This window comes from Bombyx mori, chromosome 16, assembly GCF_030269925.1.
Source record: "Bombyx mori chromosome 16, ASM3026992v2".
Taxonomy (NCBI): Eukaryota; Metazoa; Arthropoda; class Insecta; order Lepidoptera; family Bombycidae; genus Bombyx; species Bombyx mori.
In genome coordinates, this window is record NC_085122.1 from 3,518,289 (window position 1) to 3,540,578 (window position 22,290).

Genomic DNA, 22,290 nt, shown 5'->3' on the forward strand with positions numbered 1-22,290 from the left:
GTATTATTATCAGAAGTTTCTAGCGCATATGTACATTTATTTCCCATATAATCTATCAAGCGGACATTTTTAAATTTTCCAGATAGTGCTTGTGATTTCTGTTTTTTTTTTCAATTACAGGAATGATTTCCATGAAGTAGGCTGCAGTATTTTGACCATCCGTTCTCCGTGGTTAAATAAAGTCAAAAATATTCTTTGCACACGTATTTATAAAATTATTTATAATATGTAAATAAATTATCTTGAATTGGTAAATTGGGTATTTTGTTTTGTCTTTAAGACAAGATACTCATGAATTACAGCACACTTAACAAAATACGCTAACTAATAAATGATTGCGGGAGATCACAGAGTAAATCGCACTACCCGTTTTGAGGTTCAAAATCATGTTCCCAATTTTATTTCATTTAAATTTAAGGTAATTTTATTTAAAACATTAGTAAAAATTTTATAAGGAAATTCTCAAACGCCTTCAAACTGATAAGAATACAAAGTTAAAGTATCAACCTTCAAAACTCTAACAACTGTTTCCGATGTGGTTCCTTGTCCTTGCTCTGAAAAATAATCTTATCTCGATACGCACATCACATTTGAGCAGATTTCGGTGTAAATAATGACGTCATAGCGACATTGAAAATCCTAAACAAAAATATAACAATCATAAAAACAATTAATCAAGCAAAATTTAATCAATTGCAACTTTGAAAATTTTATCACACCCTTTCATATCTACCTACATGTCTACCTACTTCTCTAGAAAGATAAGTACCTACTTGCTTGCGTGTTTTGAAAATACGAGTACACCATCTTATCATTTAGACCACGAAGGGACTTTTTGGCGGGAACGCGAGGAGTGAAGTTGTATGATTTGTTTTATTTTGTCTATTTAGTGTTTCTTCAAGTTTAAATGTGTAATAACGGTGGTTTATTAACTGTTTAATATCCGTGAAAGTGCACAAATGTTGGAAAATGAAACAAAGCCGCTGGACGTTACCTCGGGATCCTCCAAAAAGACCACTGAAAAAAATCTCAGTAATTGATCACCATCTTACTGAGATTATATTTCATCTCATATCATCTCATCTCATTTCATTTAATTTCATCCCAGTTGATTAATGTCTCCAACTAATCATCTTCATTTCATTTCATTTAATTTCACTCCATATTATAATTTTTCATAAAAATAAGAATATAAACATGACTTAAAGGTCTTAGTTACCAGGTCATAAAATCCCTTATAAAAATTTGACCACGAAAACGACCGATATCACAATTTCCTAGCGTCTATCAAAATGTCTTATATGAGTCGTCTATTATCAAAGGTGCCAATCTGTGCATTTGGACAAAAAAATGTTATTGATATGTCAATACAGATTGATTTGAATATAATCGTCTCCTTCAAAGAATACGGTTCAAAACCTGCATTAAATAAAGGTTAATAGTTAACCTGTTATTTATCTAAAATGTCGTTCCGAAGAGTTTTGTGACTGCCAATGGAATACAAAGTCAATAATTCGTTTTTCTGATTTACCAATAATTATCCAAAAGTCAGATTGCCGGCTTTGATAATAGTCGACTCATATATTAACCGGTATTTTGTAAGAGCAAATAACAACATAAATAAACTCTTCCCACAAGGATCGTAAACTGAAAGGAGACAATAAAATTACTAATACACGAAAACGAATGTATTAAACCGACTTCAAGAGTGGCATTAAAACTGCAATAATCCTTCGTAACAAATCGCGTCCGCAAACAAAATGACGCAAACATACCATATAAAATTCAATATAAAGGTATTTATTAATCTTCTATACATATAAATAAAATTTGAGTGTTTTTTTGTAATATTTAAATAACCGCTTTTTACTACAAGCATATGAATACATACATACACAAAAAAAAATTTTTTACAATTTTTGTCTGTCTGTCTGTTTGTTCCGGCTAATCTCTGGAACGACTAGACCGATTTTGACGGGACTTTCACTGACAGGTAGCTGATGATATAAGGAGTAACTTTTTTGATAATATAAGGAGTAACTTAGGCTAGCTTAGCCCCGCGGCGTCACCCGCGGTACGACAATAACCGTGGGTAACATCGCGGGACTCCACTATCAATAATAAAATCAACAATTCGTTTGATTTCAAAAACGTGAAGAGTTTTACTTACAATCAATTTATGATTAAATATGTCGTATTTGTTCAAAAAGTTAACAAGACAACTAGTGCTCTTTTAAGTACATAAAATCTTGCGAACAGCAAGTATATCGCATCTTCTTCGGTTTTCACTCCTCCTCCTCCTTGCATCGTTGAGGATCGTGACCTTTACGGGGCACTTTGGACTATGTTCCTCCATTCCTTTCTGTCCTCTGCGCAGTGGACAGAGACATTGATATTAGAGTCCAATGTCGTAGTAATTTAATCAGACCAGCGCATGGCATTTTACTGGTGGTAGGACCTCTTGTGATTCCGCACGGGTAGGTACCACCACCCTGCCTATTTCTGCCGTAAGCAGTAATGCGTTTCGGTTTGAAGGGTAAGGCAGCCGTTGTAACTAAACTTGAGACCTTAGAGCTTCTATATCAAGGTGGGTGGCGCATTTTACGTTGTAGATGTCTATGGGCTCCAGTAACCATTTAGCACCAGGTGGGCTGTGAGCTCGTCCATCCATCTAAGCAATAAAAAAAATATATGGGACTATGTACGCATCCTGGGCCTCTTTCCTTCAACTTTGCCGGTGATGAGTAGTTTTTCGAATCTATTTTTTTTCCTGCTTCTTCTGATAGCCTTGAGAGGCTATATCATCGTTATCCTAACGTGTAGGTGTTCCCTCGGGGCTCAAACCGGAGGTGTTGCTAACACTGGCCCTAGCAAGAGCAGTATTTCGCAGAATCTACCACCGGATCGGAAACGCGACCCACTGAGAAGATCCGGCGAGAAACTCAGTGGGCTGTGTCTATGGGTTAATTTACTCGCCGAGCTCTTCGTGGCCAGCGACGGTTTCGGCGAGGACGGTGACGGTTGCTCGAGGTACCTAAAAGCACTGTTAATGGATCGGGAGGATCCGTAATGACGTGTTTGAATCTATAAGTCCGTTATCAATTGAAGTGGTCGTGGCCTAAAGCATAAGACGTTAGGTGCATTCGTATCGAGCCATGCGACAGTGCCGGTGTTCGAATCTCGCAAGGGGGTACCATTTTTCTTATGAAATACGTATTTAAGTGTTAAACATGGGGATTTGATATCCACACAAGATCGATTACGAAGTTTTAAATTTTACTTAAATGTACCAGCGGAAGAAAGCAAAAGTATTTGCAAAAAAAAAACATCAAACTATTGAACTTGCTCTAGTGTTCCACTAACAATGGATCTCATCTCCAAGCGGCGTATCTAAACTGCTGATGTAACGTATTTAACATTTGTATCATGCGGTCGTGTTACAACATTAGCGGTTACATTTTCTGAGCTTGCAACACCGCGGGCGGATGATTATCGCAACAAGCCAACTTGTTTCATTCGCGAACTGCATCTGTTTAGCCATAATCATATTTTATGGAGAGGCGTCGGTAGTTGCATCGTATAGTGCGTTAAGATCGAAATAATTGAATATGCAATTTCGAAAAGGGCACATGTCGCATATTTTGTCAAATACGTTTTTTCTATACATGTAGTTTTGAGGCTTACCTACACCCATTTTATAATAATTCCAGTAATTTGCAATTGGTAATCAACACTAAAATATATCTCAAAAGTTAATATTTTAAATTTTACACTGCTTTAGAAAATAATCAGTTTTTTTTCACTTCCTGAACATTTTACATTTTCAGAGATGTGCCCTTTTCGAAATTGCATATTCAATTGTTTATGTCAGAGAAATTAAATTAAGATGAATGAACACTGAATATACTCGGATAGGGCATCTGTTTCTGCCACGAAGAAATAATTTGTTTCGGTTTGATAGATAGGACGGCCGTTGTCCTATAGATTTGAGGACTTATTACCTTATGTCTCAAGGTGGGTAACATTTTCGTTGATGGTAGCTTCGGTAACCAATTAACACCACGCGAGCCCTAAACCTGTTCAACCGTCTAAACAATAAATGAGTCCTATAAAATCAAAGGCAGCTAAATCCAAGTCTGTCAAATATTCAGGTAAACTACAAAAATCGGCCCTAAACACGTCATAACGGATCCTCCCGATCCATCGTACTGTACTGCTCTTGCTAGGGCCAGTGTTAGCAACACTCCCGGCTTGAGAAGCTGAAATAACTTTGTTCGGATAGCTACGATATTCTTTATTTTAAAGCAGATTTATAAAGGATGAGAATATTACTAATAATCTGAATTTTAAATGATAAAACTTCGTTGATGAGAATATTACTAATAATCTGAATTTTAAATGATAAAACTTCGTTTATTAGTACAGAGTAAAAAAATTTTTTTAACTGAATTTGTTAGAATTTTAGCTGCATTTGTTATAACATGAAAACACTAAAGCGTGTCCAACTAACTAAACAAGATAGCGCCATTGTTAATACATTTTACGACATTAAGGCGTTTAGCTGCCTTTGATTTTATAGGCCTCAAATAAAGAATACGAAATTACACAAATTTCAGAACGATCACCAATACAAATTTTATCAACCTACATTATTTCATTAGTGGAAATTGACCGTAGTTTTGGAAAAAAACCTTCGAAGATAAACACAGCTATTATGTAGCATCACTTTTATTTGTAAGATATAAAATGTTTCAAACATGAAGCAAATAGTGTACTCAAATATATCACGGCCCGGTACTTTAACTATTTCATTATACTTTTTTGGATTCTAAACTCTAATCCTAGGCAATGTTGGTTCTTTTTAATAGTTCCTCTGAATGTGCGTGTACAACTTTATCATTGTTATCTGCAGTAAATACAAAAGGTACACTCATAATTTGTTATTTATTTGCAAAAGTTTAATCACCTTGAGTTTAAATTGGATTTTGTTATTCAACATCTAAAGTTTTCCCTTTCTAATGCGTTAAAACTATAAATTTGATTTTAATTTGATAAAATATAATAAATAAATAATAAAATAATAAATAATTTGATCCAACGAGGTAACGTAGCCAGTATCTTGAGAACTGTGCCTCCTTTAAGCACATTGTTTTTTTTTTTTTTTTCCTACCTAAGCTGATAGCCTTGAGAGGCTATTTCAGCGTAACCATGGCTAGTAGGTGAGCTCACGGGGCTCAAACCTGACGACGATGCTAACACGAACCCTAGCAAGAGCCGTGCTTCGCAGAATCTACCACCGGATCGGAAACGCGACCCACTGAGAAGATCCGGCGAGAAACTCAGTGGGCTGTGTCTGAGAGTTAATTTACTCGTCGAGCCCTTCATCGCAAGCGACGGGTTCGACGAGAACGGTGACCGGTGCTTGAAGTACCTAAAAGCACCGTTAGTGGATCGGGAGGATGCGAGATGACGTGTTTTGGGCGACGTCGACTGCTTTCCATTCTGTCCGCAGGATCGGGAATGAGCGCATTGGAAGATTTGTTCTACTGTATGAATTGATTTATGTTAAATTATTTTGATTTTTTTATTTATTAATAAAGGACTACAACATTTAATAATTTGTTTAAATTATCTCTTTATTTCAACAATATACTGATTTTAATTTCATATAGATAGAGATTTCCTCATTGATTAAAAGAAAGTATTACGCCCATTGCTTAAAGCTGTTAGCGTATCCGTGCCCTTCTCTGGAATGCCAACAACTTTAATAAGTTACATCAAAACGTTAAGTTACATTCGCTGGTAGCCTTTTTTTTCTTTTTTTTTCCATAGACATAGCACATAGACATCTACAACGTAAATGCGCCACCCAAATTGAGATATAAGTTCTTAGGTCTCAAGTATAGTAACAACGGCTGCCCCACCCTTTAAACCGAAACGCATTACTGCTTCACGGCAGAAATAGGCAGGGTGGTGGTACCTACCCGTGCGGACTCCCAAGAGGTCCTACCACCCGCCAGCCTAAAGGGCTATTACTGGTAGGTGAGCTCAGGGGGCTCAACCTTATTTTTAACGCTGGGGGTCCGTTTATGGATACCCTAACGGGAGGGGTAACATACTGGGTTATGGCAGACTCCGGCGCCTCCAGAGAAGGGGCTTCAACCTGAGTGAATGTGCTAAGACTGACCCTAACAAGAGCAGTGCTTAGCAAAATCCTCCACCGGATCGGAATCGCGACCCACTGAGACGATCCGACGTGAAGCTCAGTGGGTTGTGTTTATGGGATTTGGATGAGGCACGCACCGACCAAAATGTAGAAAGAGATATTCATTAGTATTTATTTAGACGCGGCAATACATTAAATCGGGTTGCAACTATGTATAAACATTCCAAAACATCAATGGACGTAAAATAGTATTTTCTCGAGTTTTCGAGAAAGTAACGAAAAACAATTAAAAGTATTATTAGGATTTACTATCTCGTTTATTATTTTACGAAAATAAATTATTAAATTAAAATACGGTTTTCGTCAGTGACCATAAAAATCTTGCGGTATTCATAACGTCGGAAATAATGGAATAAATATGCAAATAATAAAGGCGTGTTGAAGCCGTAATAGTAGTTTATATAGACGATATTATCTTCATCAGCTATTGATCTATAGAAACCGGACTTAAATTCAGAGACTACATAACTGTTAATTTATATTATTATTGAACTAATTCATCAGCGCATCTTGATGGTTAGTATTGTGACGTTTTTTTCCTTAAAAAGCGACGGTCCTTGCTATGACTGACCATACTGATTGTTACGTCTTTCGAAGTCCGCCCACCTTGTAGTTTTAGGTTTAGCAGATGGCGCTGCAGTCGGTATCTAGGTTATTTATCTTTGCTAGAAATAATTTATATGACAAAACAACGTTTGCCGGGCTAGCTAGTCAATTAATAAAACTAATCTACAATAGTAACTCTTCACTAAATAGTATAAAAAGTCGTCAGGTTTGAGCCCCGTGAGCTCACCTACGAGTTAAGATTCCGCTGGAATAGCCTCTCTAGGCTACCAGCTTAGGTAGGAAAAAAAAAAAGTATAAAAAAGTCGCTTTCTCTGTCCCTATATCTGTCTGTCCCTATGTATGCTTAAATCTTTAAAGCTACGCAACGGATTTTGATGCGGGTTTTTTTAATAGATAGGGTGATTGAAGAGGAAGGTTTATATATATATATATAGTTACAGGATATATATATATATATATATCTATCCTGTAACACTTTTGGCATCCAATGAACACAAAAGTACATTTAAAGTGGCGACCACCGACATTTGGCGACCAATATGCGGTCGCCACTTTGTTTCTCAATATTTTTAACACCAATCAACTGTAGATGGAGTTATGGTTACTATATCAATTTTTGAGATGGTCACCAAATTGCCTTAGAAACTTTATATAGTTACGTATATAGTTACAGGATATATAATAACATCCATTAAATAATGGAGAAATCAATAATAAATTACAGTTTCCGAAGCGAAGCGAGGGCGGGTCGCTAGTATATAATAATATAATATTTTGAGACGAATCCAGCTTGATAGGACCTTATTTTTTATTCAGAACGAATGATAAAATCAAAATGTTATAGTATATGTTATAAAGACGTACATTTTGTCTCGTTAGGAAAACGCTACTATTAAATGTGACAATCGCTAAGGGTGTGTGAAAACTGTGAAACCATGTATTTGATAAATCTATTCGCGCGTCACTTGCCCCGCATTGATGACACTATATCAAAAACGTTCTCCAAATAGTAACTGTCCAAAGATTAAACTCGATTAAAAGACACGCGAGAGCATCTAAGACGAACAAAAAACTTGGAATCGTTTATTTTTTTATTTTTTTACCGCGACGAAAATATATGGTGTCATAAGTTTATCTTCAACACTATATGCAATCACTGTAATGTACATTTAAATAATTTCTACCAGTGCAGCTGTCCCCAAAATGAAATGTATCATTACATTTTAAATTTAACTTGAAAACTATTTTATCTAATTTAAAAAAAATATTTCTAAAAAAAAACCCATCTTAACATTAGTAACAACAGTAAAGTTAAAATTTAACTAACAAAAAACATTTGGCAAGACGATAGAGGTTGAAATTGTCGTCAATGACACCCGCATTAATTTCACAAGCGAACAATACTGTTTCAATAAGTATGCTATGATCGTGACTATCCATATTTTGTCTCTTGGAAAAAAAACATACTTATAATTACTAGCACGCGTAGCTAGCTAATATGTGTTATAAACTAGGCTATGATATACTGGATATAGGAGTAAAGAAGAAAGAAGATGGAAGAAGAAAGAAGAAAAAAATAAAAATACATACGACGCATCCCAGCAATTTCATCACCCGTGCCTAACGAGCCTAACTAAATTACACCCGGGAGAGGCTGTTGTCCCAAGACCCGCGCCCCCGTAAGGGAATGCGAGGACCCGAATAAGTTAATATAGAAAATACGTGAAGCCAGAAATAGACAAGACGATCCAATGGTAAACTGTTCTATACTATAGTTTTCTACGTTACGTGAACATCCATCACGGTTTTTTTTACTTTAGGCAGATGTACATACTAGGTACAACAAATCTGATGGTGAGTAATTACCGCCTATTGATGTCAGCCATGCCGAGAGCACTGCCAAATCTTTAACTATATATCCAATAGAAGGTCCTCTTCCTTACGTTGATAATCCTCAATGCAGAGTCGAAGTCTCCCTTAATAACTTTCTCTTGGATTATCCAGCCTTTCTATCCTATAGGATTTAATTGATAGCTAATCGCTTACCTAACCCATTGTAATATGGATCTAATTCAAACTAAGTGTAAGTCTAAATAGACTTTTGAAGTTTGCATCCTATTCTAACTAAGAAGTTGTCGTCGGGGTACTTAAACGTTGTTATACCAATGTTTATTTTTCATACGAGGCTATTTCAGCTTCTCCTTGACGTGTAGGTGAGCTCACGGGGCTCAAACCGGGAGTGTTGCTAACACTGGCCCTAGCAAGAGCAGTGCTTCTCAGAATCTACCACCGGATCGAAAACGCGACCCACTGAGATCCGGCGAGAAATCTGTGGGTGCTATACCAATTTATCGATCCGGCACAAAGAAAGGTTAGATTCGAATGATTCCCTTTTTACAGCATCTTAGTCCAACTTTACTAAAAACATTACTTAAATTGTACTCAAAGTAGATTCTTCTTCAAGCAGATACAGTAAAAACTTAAAAGGATTTGTAAACCTAAATACGGTAGACATCATTTAAACCAGCCTTTTCCAAAGTGGGCGATAAAGCCCCCTTATGGGCGCTGCAGACCTAAAGTGGGGCGGTAAGAGATCTAGAAAAAAAAAGTGTGTGTGTCCGCTCCGACGCACGACTGGAGTTTACTGGATATAAAAAATTAAACGAAACAATACGAGAAATAGTTCTATATTACGACAACACGATACACTACAGATTATTAACAAATTAACGAGACACAAAACAAACGACTAACAAATATATGAAAATACAATAATGAGAGAAACGCGCGATCAGTACGAGGCTTTGTGGCGGACTGCCGGCGCAGCAGCCCGGCGTCACCTGCGATAACGCGGCCGCGCGTTGGCTCCTGATTGGCGCGCGCACGCATCACGCAATCAGGAGCCAATCAGGCGCATAACGCATTTCGTGTGACATGCTAGTACGATTTTGATTGGCGCGCGCACGCATCACGCAATCAGGAGCCAATCAGGCGCATAACGCATTTCGTGTGACATGCTAGTACGATTTTGGTCCCCATAATTTTCATACCCCGGGCCTATATATGTAAATCGATTCTAAAGGAGTAAACTCCAAAAATGGGGGCGTTGTGTAGACGCTTGGGAGGCGATTTGTTATTTCATCTAAGAAGACTCTTAGACACCGACTGAGCTCTTGCTATAGCGGTTTTTAAGTATGTGAAAAAATGGGGGCGTTAAAAAATAATTTATTCTCAAAGTGGGCAGTGTACAAAATAAGTTTGGGAACCCCTGACTTAAACTATCTTTTACGGTTCATTACGGCGTTATCATTACGGACGTTCCGAAACATTTTACAGTTTTCATGGTCGTCGACGACTGACTGTACTTAGTCTTAGTTATTCCATAGATAGTACATAATTTTCGGTAGGCAGCGGCTTGGCTCTGCCCCTGGCATTGCTGAAGTCCATGGGCGACGGTAACCACTCACCATCAGGTGGGCCGTATGCTCGTCTGCATACCAGGGCAATAAAAAAAAAAAAAAAGTTAACCGTCATTACTACTGTCTAATTTTCTATAACAATAACAAATTAGCATATGAGTCATTGCACACGCAATTCAAACGTTCAGAGCAAACTATTACCACAGAACGAGTAAAATCGTTTGTTTATTGTGTTATTTTATTAACAAATTATGTTAAGTCTTCCTCTTAACAACGACTACGATAGTCATTTTTACGATTTCATTAATCATAAATACATCAATAGCATGACTAGTAGCTACTAGCAATATAAATCTGACCTAAAGAAAAATGTTTATGAATGAATCACTTTTGGATTGTGGAAAAAAAAACGCTAAAAAATAAGGTAGTCACGGAGTATTGAAACTGTAATGTGTTTAAAACTAAGGATATAATTGCAATAATAAACGCCATATTAAACCGTAGATATAATTAATATTTTAATTTTAATTTTAATTTTAACGACCGTCTGGTGTAGTGGTAAGTGACATGGTCGCTACACAAGGGGGTCGCGGGTTCGAATCCCACCAAGGGAAGGTATTTGTATGATAAATATAAATGTCTTTTCCAGTGTTATGGATGTGTCTTAAATATATTATGTATGTGGATAATAAAAAATGTTACATTTATTTCCGTTATCTGGTACCTGTAACACAAGTTCTTTACGAACTTATCACGGGACCAGTTAACGTGGTGTGATTGTTAGTAAAAATTTATTTATTTATTTATTTTATTTATAATTATATCTGCGACTCGCGGCCAAGTAACAATTGATTTGAATTGAATTGCCGTTGATAGCAATTTCGTACATACATCATACAACTCTGTATCGCTGTTATCAAATTTTACATAGATCTGCAATCAATTTGTTTTGCTTCGAACCAACTATTAACAATTTATTCATATACGTTTTTTTTTTTTAATAACTATCACTTTTATAATGTGTCTTATCTAAAAAGATGTAATTTGAGATTATTAATTTTATTATGTTATTTTGTATATTTTTTTCCTTAGTCCAACGATAAGTACATTTCGCCTAGAATGTCTCACTCACCTGCACGTGCCTATTCCGGGCACAGATCATACATTACACAAAAAACTAAAAACACGATAATTTGCGACCGCACAAACCGTTCACTCACTAAGCACTGGCAATCGTATGAACGACACTGAAATTCTTATCTATAAGATAACGTAAATATATTTTTATTCGTTTTTTTTTTTTTTTCGTGGAGTACGTTCGCTTTTGTCGTACGATAGATACAATTTGAGTCAGGATCGGCGTGCTGCATTCTGCATTGCGCAAACCTAACGTGGGTGGCTGATAAGCCCCCGCTATTTCGTTTGTATTTGAATGGCAGGCCAATCTAGATTATGACGATGAAGAAAGCTGAATTAAGTAAGATTTTTTGGCGGATTTTTGTTTAGAGCAACCTATTTCTTTTTTCCCCTACCTATTCTACTACACACGATACACGCGCAGCATTCAAGCTCAGTCTCGACTCACCGCAGACTTCGAGCAGCACCGGCGACAATCACGCAGCATTCAAGCTCAGTTTTGACTCACCGCAGACTTCGAGCAGCACCGGCGACAATCACGCAGCATTCAAGCTCAGTTTTGACTCACCGCAGACTTCGAGCAGCACCGGCGACAATCACGCAGCATTCAAGCTCAGTTTTGACTCACCGCAGACTTCGAGCAGCACCGGCGACAATCACGCAGCATTCAAGCTCAGTCTCGACTCACCGCAGATTTCGAGCAGCATCGGCGACAATCACGCATCATTCAAGCTCAGTCTCGACTCACCGCAGATTTCGAGCAGCACCGGCGACAATCACGCAGCATTCAAGCTCAGTTTCGACTCACCGCAAACTTCGAGCAGCACTGGCACTTGCAAGCTAATCTCAGCACGGACAACGATAACTAAAAATGACACGACCTCCGGTCTCGGAGGCGAGTGATGTGGCGGGTAGCCATTATACAACGCAAGATAATTGACAGATGCCGGAATCTCGCTTACGACATTTTCAAGATAAAGCGCATATATACAAGTTCCGAACAACAACATTCGGACCGTCAGTCTACCGAGCAAATTCGCCCGCTCGGTGGAAGATCTTCCTTCCGTCGTATATCCCCAAACACTAATGCAAGGCGCGATTTATTCGCTGAAGTCAAATCAAATCAAATCAAATCAAATCAAATCAAAAAAGTTTTATTCAACATAAATGAAAGTACATACTTGTTGAACGTCAAAAGAATTACCGCCAATTCACAAGAATTAGCCTCCGTCCTGAGAAGAATTGGCAAGAAACTCAGCGGGCATGTTTTTTTTTTTTTTTTTTTAATATTAGATTTTTATTTTTATTTTAAATATTTTTTTTTTTAAATATTCATATTACAATAAGTAATTATAGCATAACAATTTTACAATATTGAAATTCCCGGAGCGAGCAACTCATTCCCACTTTGTGCAATCTTCTAGATAATCATTGACTTTATAGTAAGCTTTATTGCACAGATGTTCTTTAATAGTTTTCTTAAACCTATGTATATGTAGGTTCTGAACATCTTGTGGGATTTTGTTCTACAGGCGAAGCATTCGGACTTATCTGCAAAACGACAACCATCAGTTATATTTGTTAAAATTACTAAAAATCATCATTGTCTTTGACTACTTTTCTTTAAAACTTCACAATAAACCACAAAATTAGAATTATTGCAGAAAAAATGTTATATCTCTTAAATATGTAATCGTAATTATGGTTAGGTAGTCCCACCTCGTATTTTCTAATGCTTATTGTATTTTTATCTATTTAGCTATGATGACTTGATAAGTGCGTCAATATATCATGGTAAAACTCACATCGCTTGAGACCGAGCTGAACTGTTAGTGAATCCAAATATTTTATGTGCGACTTTATGCTCTATAAACAATATCCTAGGATAGGAAAGACTACACAGGTACGAACCAAGATTGTGGCTGTTTCAGCGGCGTGAGCAATCGGGTTTTCCATTTGAGGTTACGTATTAAAGTTTTATTACAAAACAATAAAGCTTCAACCTCATTTCTTAAAGACCGTAGGCGGTCAATTGTATTGTAAAATGGGTGTCCTACCGAAACAACCTACAGACAAGAACAGGCAGGATGGTGTTTCCTACCCGAACGGGCTTCCAGCTTGGCCTACCCCCTGTACATGTCGATTAGTGATTGCAATATGTCGGTCAGTCAACATTGACCCGGGAATCCACCGGTCTATAGAGCAATAAAAGCCTACTTCAAAATTAATGATACGGTTCAGCGTCACTGAATCCACATTGATACCGCAGTTAATAAAAGGTATAGAACATGTTTTATTCAGGTTTTGTTGAATCCGAGTCTGCAATTTACCTAAATAGGTCGACATCGCGAATCATAAATGCTCTTGCATCATTAATGACCGCATTCACGTTGTGATGTCTACGGGGTCCAGTAGGTACTTAACGCGGTGTGGACCGTGAACTGGTTCATCCAATTAAGCTACTTTGCCTACCGTTAGTCATATGGCACTCTGCATTCAGTCAGTAAGGTCAGGCGGGCTGTGAGGACGGCTGGCTAAATGCAAAAGTCGTCGTGGCCTAAAGGATAAGACGTCCGGTGCATTCGTATGTAGCGATGCACCGGTGTTCGAATCTCAGGCGGGTACCAATTTTTCTAATGAAATACGTACTCAACAAATGTTCACGATTGACTTCCACGGTGAAGGAATAACATCGTGTAATAAAAATCAAACCCGCAAAATTATAATTTGCGTAATTACTGGTGGTAGGACCTCTTGTGAGTCCGCGCGGGTAGGTACCACCACCCTGCCTATTTCTGCCGTGAAGCAGTAATGCGTTTCGGCTTGAAGGGTAGGGCAGCCGTTGTAACTATACTGAGACCCTTAGAACTTATATTTCAAGGTGGGTGGCGCATTTACGTTGTAGATGTCTATGGGCTCCAGTAACCACGTAACACCAGGTGGGCTGTGAGCTCGTCCAATCATCTAAGCAATAATAATAATAAAAATTTTTAATCCTTTACAGTTTTCGTAGTTACATACGAGTCGTAAAAGTACCGTTAATTATTGGCGGAATGTTCTAAAATGTTCTACCACTGTATAGTTATTATGAAACAATATAAATTACACACTATTTAGTCACTATCATACGAAACGAATTGTTAAATACACGTATGTAAAGTGCATCTCATGGTAGGTACGATGAAATTTGCATCTTAACCTCAAAATCACGATGTAACACGGTTTCAATTGCAAACTAAAGCTCTAGATACAGCGCTGAACTAAATACTTCGAGACAGAAGTCATTCTGTAACTGTTAAATGTAATGCAAGGAGTTTTTAAATAAACTTTGAATCGAAGTTATATAGTCTATGATTTGTGATCAATAAGAATTTTTGGCGGGAACGCGAGTAGCGAAGTGTTTATATAAATTTTGTTAAATACTTAGTCTGGCCATAAATACTGTTACAATTAAAAATAAACAAAACATTACATTTGAATTTGGAATCTGTCATTTTTATATGATTGCTCATTGAGTTTTCTCAATATTTTGCCATATTAAAGTGTGGGGTATGGGGAGTGAGGTGATAAAGAGAACCGAATAGCTGTGATTGCATTATACAAAGTAGGTATGGAGCCAAATGCAATTTTTAAAACTCTCCATACGCTTGGTATGAGTAAAATGTTTGTGTACCGGGCTATTAATAGGTGCAATGAGACCTCCTCTGTTTGTGACAGAAAAAGATCTGGCCGTCCACGTAGTGTTCGTACGAAAAAGGTGGTCAAAGCAGTAAGGGAAAGAATTCGAAGAAATCCTGTCCGAAAGCAAAAGATTTTATCTCGGGAAATGAACCATGTCGCGTATTTTAAAAGATGACTTAGGACTCGCAGCCTATAAGAGACGTACTGGTCATTTCTTAACTGATAATTTAACAGAGAATAGGGTGGTAAAATCGAAACAACTACTGAAGCGGTACGCGAAGGGAGGTCATAGAAAAATTTTGTTTATGGATGAGAAAATTTTTACAATTGAGTAACATTTTAACAAACAAAATGACCGTATTTATGCTCAAAACTCTAAGGAAGCTTCCCAATTAGTCGACAGAGCGCAACGTGGGCACTATCCGACTTCAGTGATGGCTTGGTGGGGTATTAGCTATGAAGGAGTGACTGAGCCATACTTTTGTGAAAAAGGTATCAAAACATCGGCACAAGTGTATCAAGATACCATTCTTGAGAAGGTAGTGAAGCCTCTTAACAACACCATGTTCAATAATCAAGAATGGTCCTTCCAGCAAGACTCGACGCCAGGTCATAAAGCTCGGTCTACGCAGTCTTGATTGGAAACGGACGTTTCGGACTTCATCAGAGCTGAAGACTGGCCGTCGTCTAGTCCCGATCTTAATCCGTTGGATTATGATTTATGGTCAGTTTTAGAGAGTACGGCTTGCTCTAAACGTCATGATAATTTGGAGTCCCTAAAACAATCCGTACGATTGGCAGTGAAAAATTTTCCCATGGAAAGAGTGCGTGCTTCTATTGATAACTGGCCTCAACGTTTAAAGGACTGTATTGCAGCCAATGGAGACCACTTCGAATAAGCTTTTTATACTTTAAATTGTCTTATATTTATGTATTAAACTAACACACTGTAAAAGTAATAAATGTTATTTGCCATAGATTTTTTTTTGTTTTCCTTTGTAACCGTATTTATGGCCAGACTAAGTAAAAGTAAAATTTTGTTAATGTAGTCTTTCTTTGGGTGCGAAGGCAGACGAGCATACGGTCGACCTGATAGTGAGTGGTTACCGTCGCCCAATGCCAAGGGCAGAGCCAAGCTGCTGCCTACCGCTTAATACTCTCCACAAGCCTCGTTTGAAGAAGGACATGTCACAGCGCTCGGAAAACACCGTGGAGGGGAGCTCATTCCAAAGCCGGATGATACGTGGCAAAAAAGACCTCTGGAAACGCACTGTGGATGACCGCAGTGGCTCCAGGTTGTATGTATAATAAATGTAAATGTATAATAACGGTGGCTTATTAACTGTTTAGCATAAAGCGCACAAATCTGGGAAAATGAAACAAAGCCGCTGGAGGTAGCTTCTCAAGTGCCTCAAAATAGTCCACTGAAAAAATCTTAGTAAATAACGACCAATTTATTTAAGACTTTATGTCATTCCATCTCATCTCGTTTCATTTATTTTCATCCCAATTGATCCAAGTCTCTATGTAATCAGCTTCATCTTATTTCGCTTCATATCATTTTTCATATAAAAGAACATGAGAAGAAATAAGACTTGGCTTTAAGGACTCGTTACCAGATCATAAAATCTTCAGAAAAAAACACAGTAATCATTGAAAAAAAAAAGTTTTATCGGTAATGTATATGTATGTACGTAAGAAACATCGACTCATTTCTTTTGTAAACACGGTTGTTTATTCGATTAAAAGATTTATTGTACTGTTTCCTACATTAACGGCGTAGCAAATGAACCTACCCTACAATGTAACCTCTAGGTGGTAGTCTGTAACATGCAATTCATGCCACCCATGATCGAACAGTGTGGAGGTACGTCACATGTGGTCACGATCCTCAGCAGTGACGGAACGATATAGACGAGACGTCTCAGACCCGGTCTATGTTCCTTTTTAATTAAAAAATGAGTAAATAAAGATCCGATTAATAAGCATTGTAAAATTGTAGACAGCGGATTGGCTGGCACAGCCTGGCATTGCAAAAAACATAATATGATAATTATAAAACCTTTTATTTTCCCGCCAAATAGCTACGTGCAGTCAGTTTCTTAATTACGTTTTGGGATAACGTATTAATATCGCTCTAAGTTTGGAGGACAAAACAGGGATACACGAAAATCGATTTAGACTTTTTTCAGTGTCAGCTGCCGTTGTCCCTTTCACACTTTAAATAGGATAGGAGACAGCGATAGAATTCCCACGTCCACCGTCTAAATTAGCTTCAGCCAACTGAATTTCTCGCCGGATCTTCTCAGTGGGTCGCGTTTCCGATCCGGTGGTAGATTCTGCGAAGCACGGCTCTTGCTAGGGTTCGTGTTAGCAACATCATCAGGTTTGAGCCCCGTGAGCTCACTAACTAGTCCGGTGACGCTGATATGGTCTCTCTAGAGTCTAGACTATCAGCATATGTAGGAAAAAAAATAGCTACCATCCCCGCCACTCTTACCGAGTTCTATCACAGTATAGAGGCCGAATGGTCTGTTGGAAAAACGCCGTAGGGTATTTACTGTCCAACTCAAACATACCTCATCTTAGCTCCAACTTGCAGGATAATGAAATGGTTAAAACGCCCCTCCAAACAAAAGGCAACTGCAAAAGTTAAATTCTCGTAACGAACTGAACTTCATTTACCCATCGATGCACCGCAAGACAGACAGACGCATAGATCTTGCAGTTATGTTGTTACGAAAGCCGGTGCAGAATTACAATGCGGTGAGGCAATGACGACGGCCCACGCGGAGCCACGACACCTGCGAAAGGCCGTTCGATACCAACTTAATATTGTTCGTCGAATTTTCAGTTGTATTAATGATGAATAGAATTGAGGCCGTCAGCGCAAAAGTGGCTTAACCCCCTTTTTTTTATTCAAGCTTTTATCTACACTTAATATTATAAAGCTAAAGAGTTTGTTTGTCTGAACGCGCTAATCTCAGGAACCACTGGTCCGATTTGAAAAATTCTTTCAGCGTTAGATAGCCCGTTTATTGAGGAAGACTATGGGTTATATATAACTATATATATAACATCATGAGACCGATACAAGTGGAGCACCAATAAGGAATGTTTCAAAATATTTTCACTTTCTACGTAAATGAAGTGGGGTGTAAAAAGCGTTATGCCAAAGTAACTATTCCACGCGGACGGAGTCGCGGGCAAAAGCTAGTGTATGTATATTGGAATTTATTTAAAATATAATAAATTTTGATGCAGAACCGGCCTATCCATAGTTTCACCCATAGATAACACATAGCTTTGTAACATTATTTTTGCGCGTATCGTTTTTTTGCCTACTCAAATTCAAATTGATGAAAATTCAAACCTAATTGCCTCCATACTAACTGTAGGCCACTGCGCTGACGGCCTCAATTAAGCTTTGATTATTTGTTTTCAGAATTGTATATTAGGAAAATGAGCAATGAAAATATGCAAACTACGAATTCCTGTACTGTAAGAACCAGACTCTGTTATGCATGATACATTTTTCTCCCTTTTTTTCGCCTACTACCTGTTCGCTGGTAGCCTAAGAGCCTATTCCAGCTTCCCCCGAACGGGTAGGAGAAGGAGAGCTCACAGGCTCAACCTGAAAGAATTTGCTAACACTAGTCTCAGCAAGAGCAGTGCTCAGATTCTGTTATGCATGATACATTTTTTTCCCTTTTTTTCGCCTACTAGGCTACTACCTAAGAGGCTATTCCAGTTACGCCCGAACGGGTAGGAGAGCTGACGGGCTCAACTTGAGAGAATTTGCTAACACTAGTCCCAGCAAGAGTAGTGCTTAGCAGAATCTACCGCCGGACCGGAATCGCGACCCACTGAGAAGATCCGGCGAGAAGCTCAGTGGGCTGTGTCATGGGTTAGTTAGCTCGTCGAACTCTTTGTCATAATCGAAGAGTTCACAACGCAACGGCGCCTACCCATACGTTATAAACGACAGATCAGCCTATAATCCTATGATATACGTATGATCCTTTTTTTTTATTGCTTAGATGCGTGGACAAGCTCACAGCCCACCTGGTGTTAAGTGGTTACTGGAGCCCATGGACATCCACAACGTAAATGCGCCACCCACCTTGAGATATAAGTTCTAAGGTCTCAAGTTTAGTTACAACGGCTGCCCCACCATTTAAACCGAAACGCATTACTGCTTCACGACAGAAATAGACAGGGTGGTGGTACCCACCCGCGCGGACTCACAAGAGGTCCTACCACCAGTAATTATGCAAATTATAATTTTGCGGCTTTGATTTTTATTAAACGATGTTATTCCTTCGCCGTGGAAGTCAATCGGGAACATTTATTAAGTACGTATTTCATCAGAAAAATTAGTACCAGCGGGATCGGAACACCGGGGCATCGCTCAACATTGTCTTATCCCTTAAGCCACGACGACTTCTAAAACTTGTATCTTACTTGTTTCATTGACACTAATATTATAGTTTAAAGTATGCGAAAAGTCGGAAATACTATAATGAAAAAAAAAAAAGAATAAAACCGAGATTCAATTGTAGAAGTAATATTGATTAGGTATGTCTACGTGAAGCAGTAATGCGTTTCGGTTTGAATGGTGGAGCAGCCGTTGTAGCTATACTGATACCCTAGAACTCATAACTCAAGGTGGATGGCGGAATTTACGTTGTAGGTGTCTACGGGCTATGATAATCACTTAACACTAGGTGAGCTGTGAGCTCGTCCACCCAACTATGCAATTAAAAATAAATATTTAATTATAATGTCCGAATAGTGTTCGAAGTTAGTTCGGACCTAGTAAGTTAATCGCGGTTACGATTTGAGGAATAGCTATTTTAATTAATTTTGGAAATTGTTCAAAATTTATAAAAAACTGTACCCTATTTTGTTTCTTTCCAATGAATAAATGACTCAATCGAAACATTCTCTAACGGACTGAGTCGTGACATTCTATCAATTATCGCAAAACCATTTTGAGGAGGCGTGAAAGAAAAAAAACGCACATTAACTCGGTCAATGTCAACAAATTCACAGGTTGTAATCAATGTTGCCATGCTAAATAGTACTTTATTGCTACACCATAGACATTTGTATTCCTCTGTATTATCATAATCTGGTTTATCAAAGGAAATTGTAATTAATCATGATAGTATTATAATATTGTTAATGCGATCTATATCGCGTGGGAAGCTGCTAGACGCTGTTAAGAAGCGGGCTGCTAGCATTAAGCAACTGAGGTTTATAAATTTAATGTCGTGTGACGTCATTTGAGGCTAAAATAAACGAGCCAGCCATACCACATACTGATAGGAAGGCAAAGGAATTTTTCTTCCGGATTTCGCCAATTCTATGATAGATAGCTAGGCACCATTTAAAGTCATATGATGCCGCTTGTCACCACACGAATAAAAAGGTTTTGATTTTTGTTTGGCGTAACGCGAACAATTGTTTCAAATATTCCAATTCAATTATTAATGGAAGATTATAGATCATTAATATTTGTCAAAACTAGCTTTAAATATTAATTTTATTTGATTTTAAAATCACGGCTCAATCAGATTGGCTCTAAGGCCTTTGTCATTGATTTTGCCAATGTCACATTATGAACAAAAATTACAGGTGCTTAGAGAGAAAAAGAAAATTACTAAAAACAAATAAATTTGATCAGTTTTTCCATACGCGAATCTGTGATTTTAAGAACAGCACAAACAAATATACCTATTTTAGACTAAGTACTTTAAAGATAAATATTATTAGCAGATAAAAAATTTACATAGAATATTTACATGTTTAGAATAGGCTAAAGTTAATAGTAATAGTTAGTTTTCATTTTTCATTATTATTAATTTTTTTTTATTTGTATTTTTTGACTTGTTTTTTCCTTTATTGTAAATATATTTATTTATTTAAAAAAAAAAAGAAAATATTTGAGCAAAAACAAAACAAAAAAGCCCGCTGAGTTTGTTTCGCCGGTTCTTCTCAGGACTGTGGCTTTTTTTGGAACCAGTGGTAGAGTTAACATTGTTATTAATATTTTGACATTCAACAAGTGTGTCATACTGACATCTAAGTTGAAATAAATGATTTTGAATTTGAATTTGAATAGAGAATCTATATATTAATACGTGAAGCAAAAACTTTGTATCCCTTTTTACGAAAATTGCGCGGACGGAGGAGTATGAAATTTTCCACACTTATAGAGAATATAGAGAAGAAGTGCACAATGCTAATATTTTTTTTAAATAATACATAAAAGATACATTAAATCAATAAAGAAAACATTACACACACTACATACCATGTATTTGACGCACACACGCATGCATAATATTTATTGTCAAACTTTTGTTCTTGGCGTCTGTTGTCAAATTGAGAATAGATTAAATATTGTTTGTCTTTGTTAATATTTTTTATAGTGTAGTCTTGGCGAAATTTGTGATTATAGAAGTATAAAATACAATCATTATAGTGTACAAACTTAAATTCCAATTAATTAGGTATAGTCTAATTTCGACTACTGCAGGACCTCTAGTTAATATTAATAGGCTGGGGGATTTGGAAGGATATCATAAAGAGGGGATACGATATTGGGGCAGTCGAAGAAAATGTGCCCCCGGGTACCCTCATCTAATCCACACTCACAAAGAGAGAAATAATAATTTATAACATCATGGCAGTAAATATTTCGAGAGGAATTCGCGTCGGCTTAACGGTCGGCTAATCGATTGTACGTGGGCGCAATTCTAAGTCCTTACTTCCAATACAATCAAAGGGCGAAACAAATTATTTGTGATTACGTCATTAATCTAAAGGAATTTAACCGCATTTTATTTTGCTTTTTTTTTCATTCCTACGCTGATAGCCTTGAAAGGCTATTTCAGCTTCTCCTTGACGTGTAGGTGAGCTCACGGGGCTCAAACCGGGTGTATTGCTAACACTGGCCCTAGCAAGAGCAGTGCTTCGCAGAATCTACCACCGAATCGGAAACACAACCACTGAGAAGATCCGGCGAGAAACTCAGTGGGCTGTGTCTATGGGTTAATTTACTTGCCGAGCCCTTCGTCGCAAGCGACGGGCTTGACGAGGACGGTGACCGGTGCTTATGGTACTTAAAAGCACCGTTAATGGATCGGAAGGAGCCGTAATAACGTGCTTAGGGCGACGTCGACTAATTTTGCTTGAGTAAATATCGTAGCAAGAAACATGAACAAAACAATGGTCGAGAGCTAACCGTGCTTT

The 22,290-nt window shown here is 37.7% G+C and overlaps 1 protein-coding gene across 3 annotated transcripts in view; it reads right to left on the reverse strand.

Moving 5' to 3' along the window:
- LOC101742265 (cytospin-A) overlaps positions 1-22,290 on the reverse strand; it is a 104,625-nt gene that overhangs the window by 69,750 nt on the left and 12,585 nt on the right. The window contains exon 1 of one of the 3 annotated variants that reach the window (XM_062672933.1): positions 12,098-12,162. The exons of 1 other annotated variant lie outside the window; for it this stretch is intronic. In XM_062672933.1, coding sequence (XP_062528917.1) covers positions 12,098-12,136 — 39 coding nt within the window. In that variant the 5' untranslated portion in view covers positions 12,137-12,162. Of the gene's footprint in view, positions 1-11,344; positions 11,557-12,097; positions 12,163-22,290 lie in introns of those variants that run through there. One more of the 3 variants, XM_038016555.2, reaches the window with a different exon arrangement.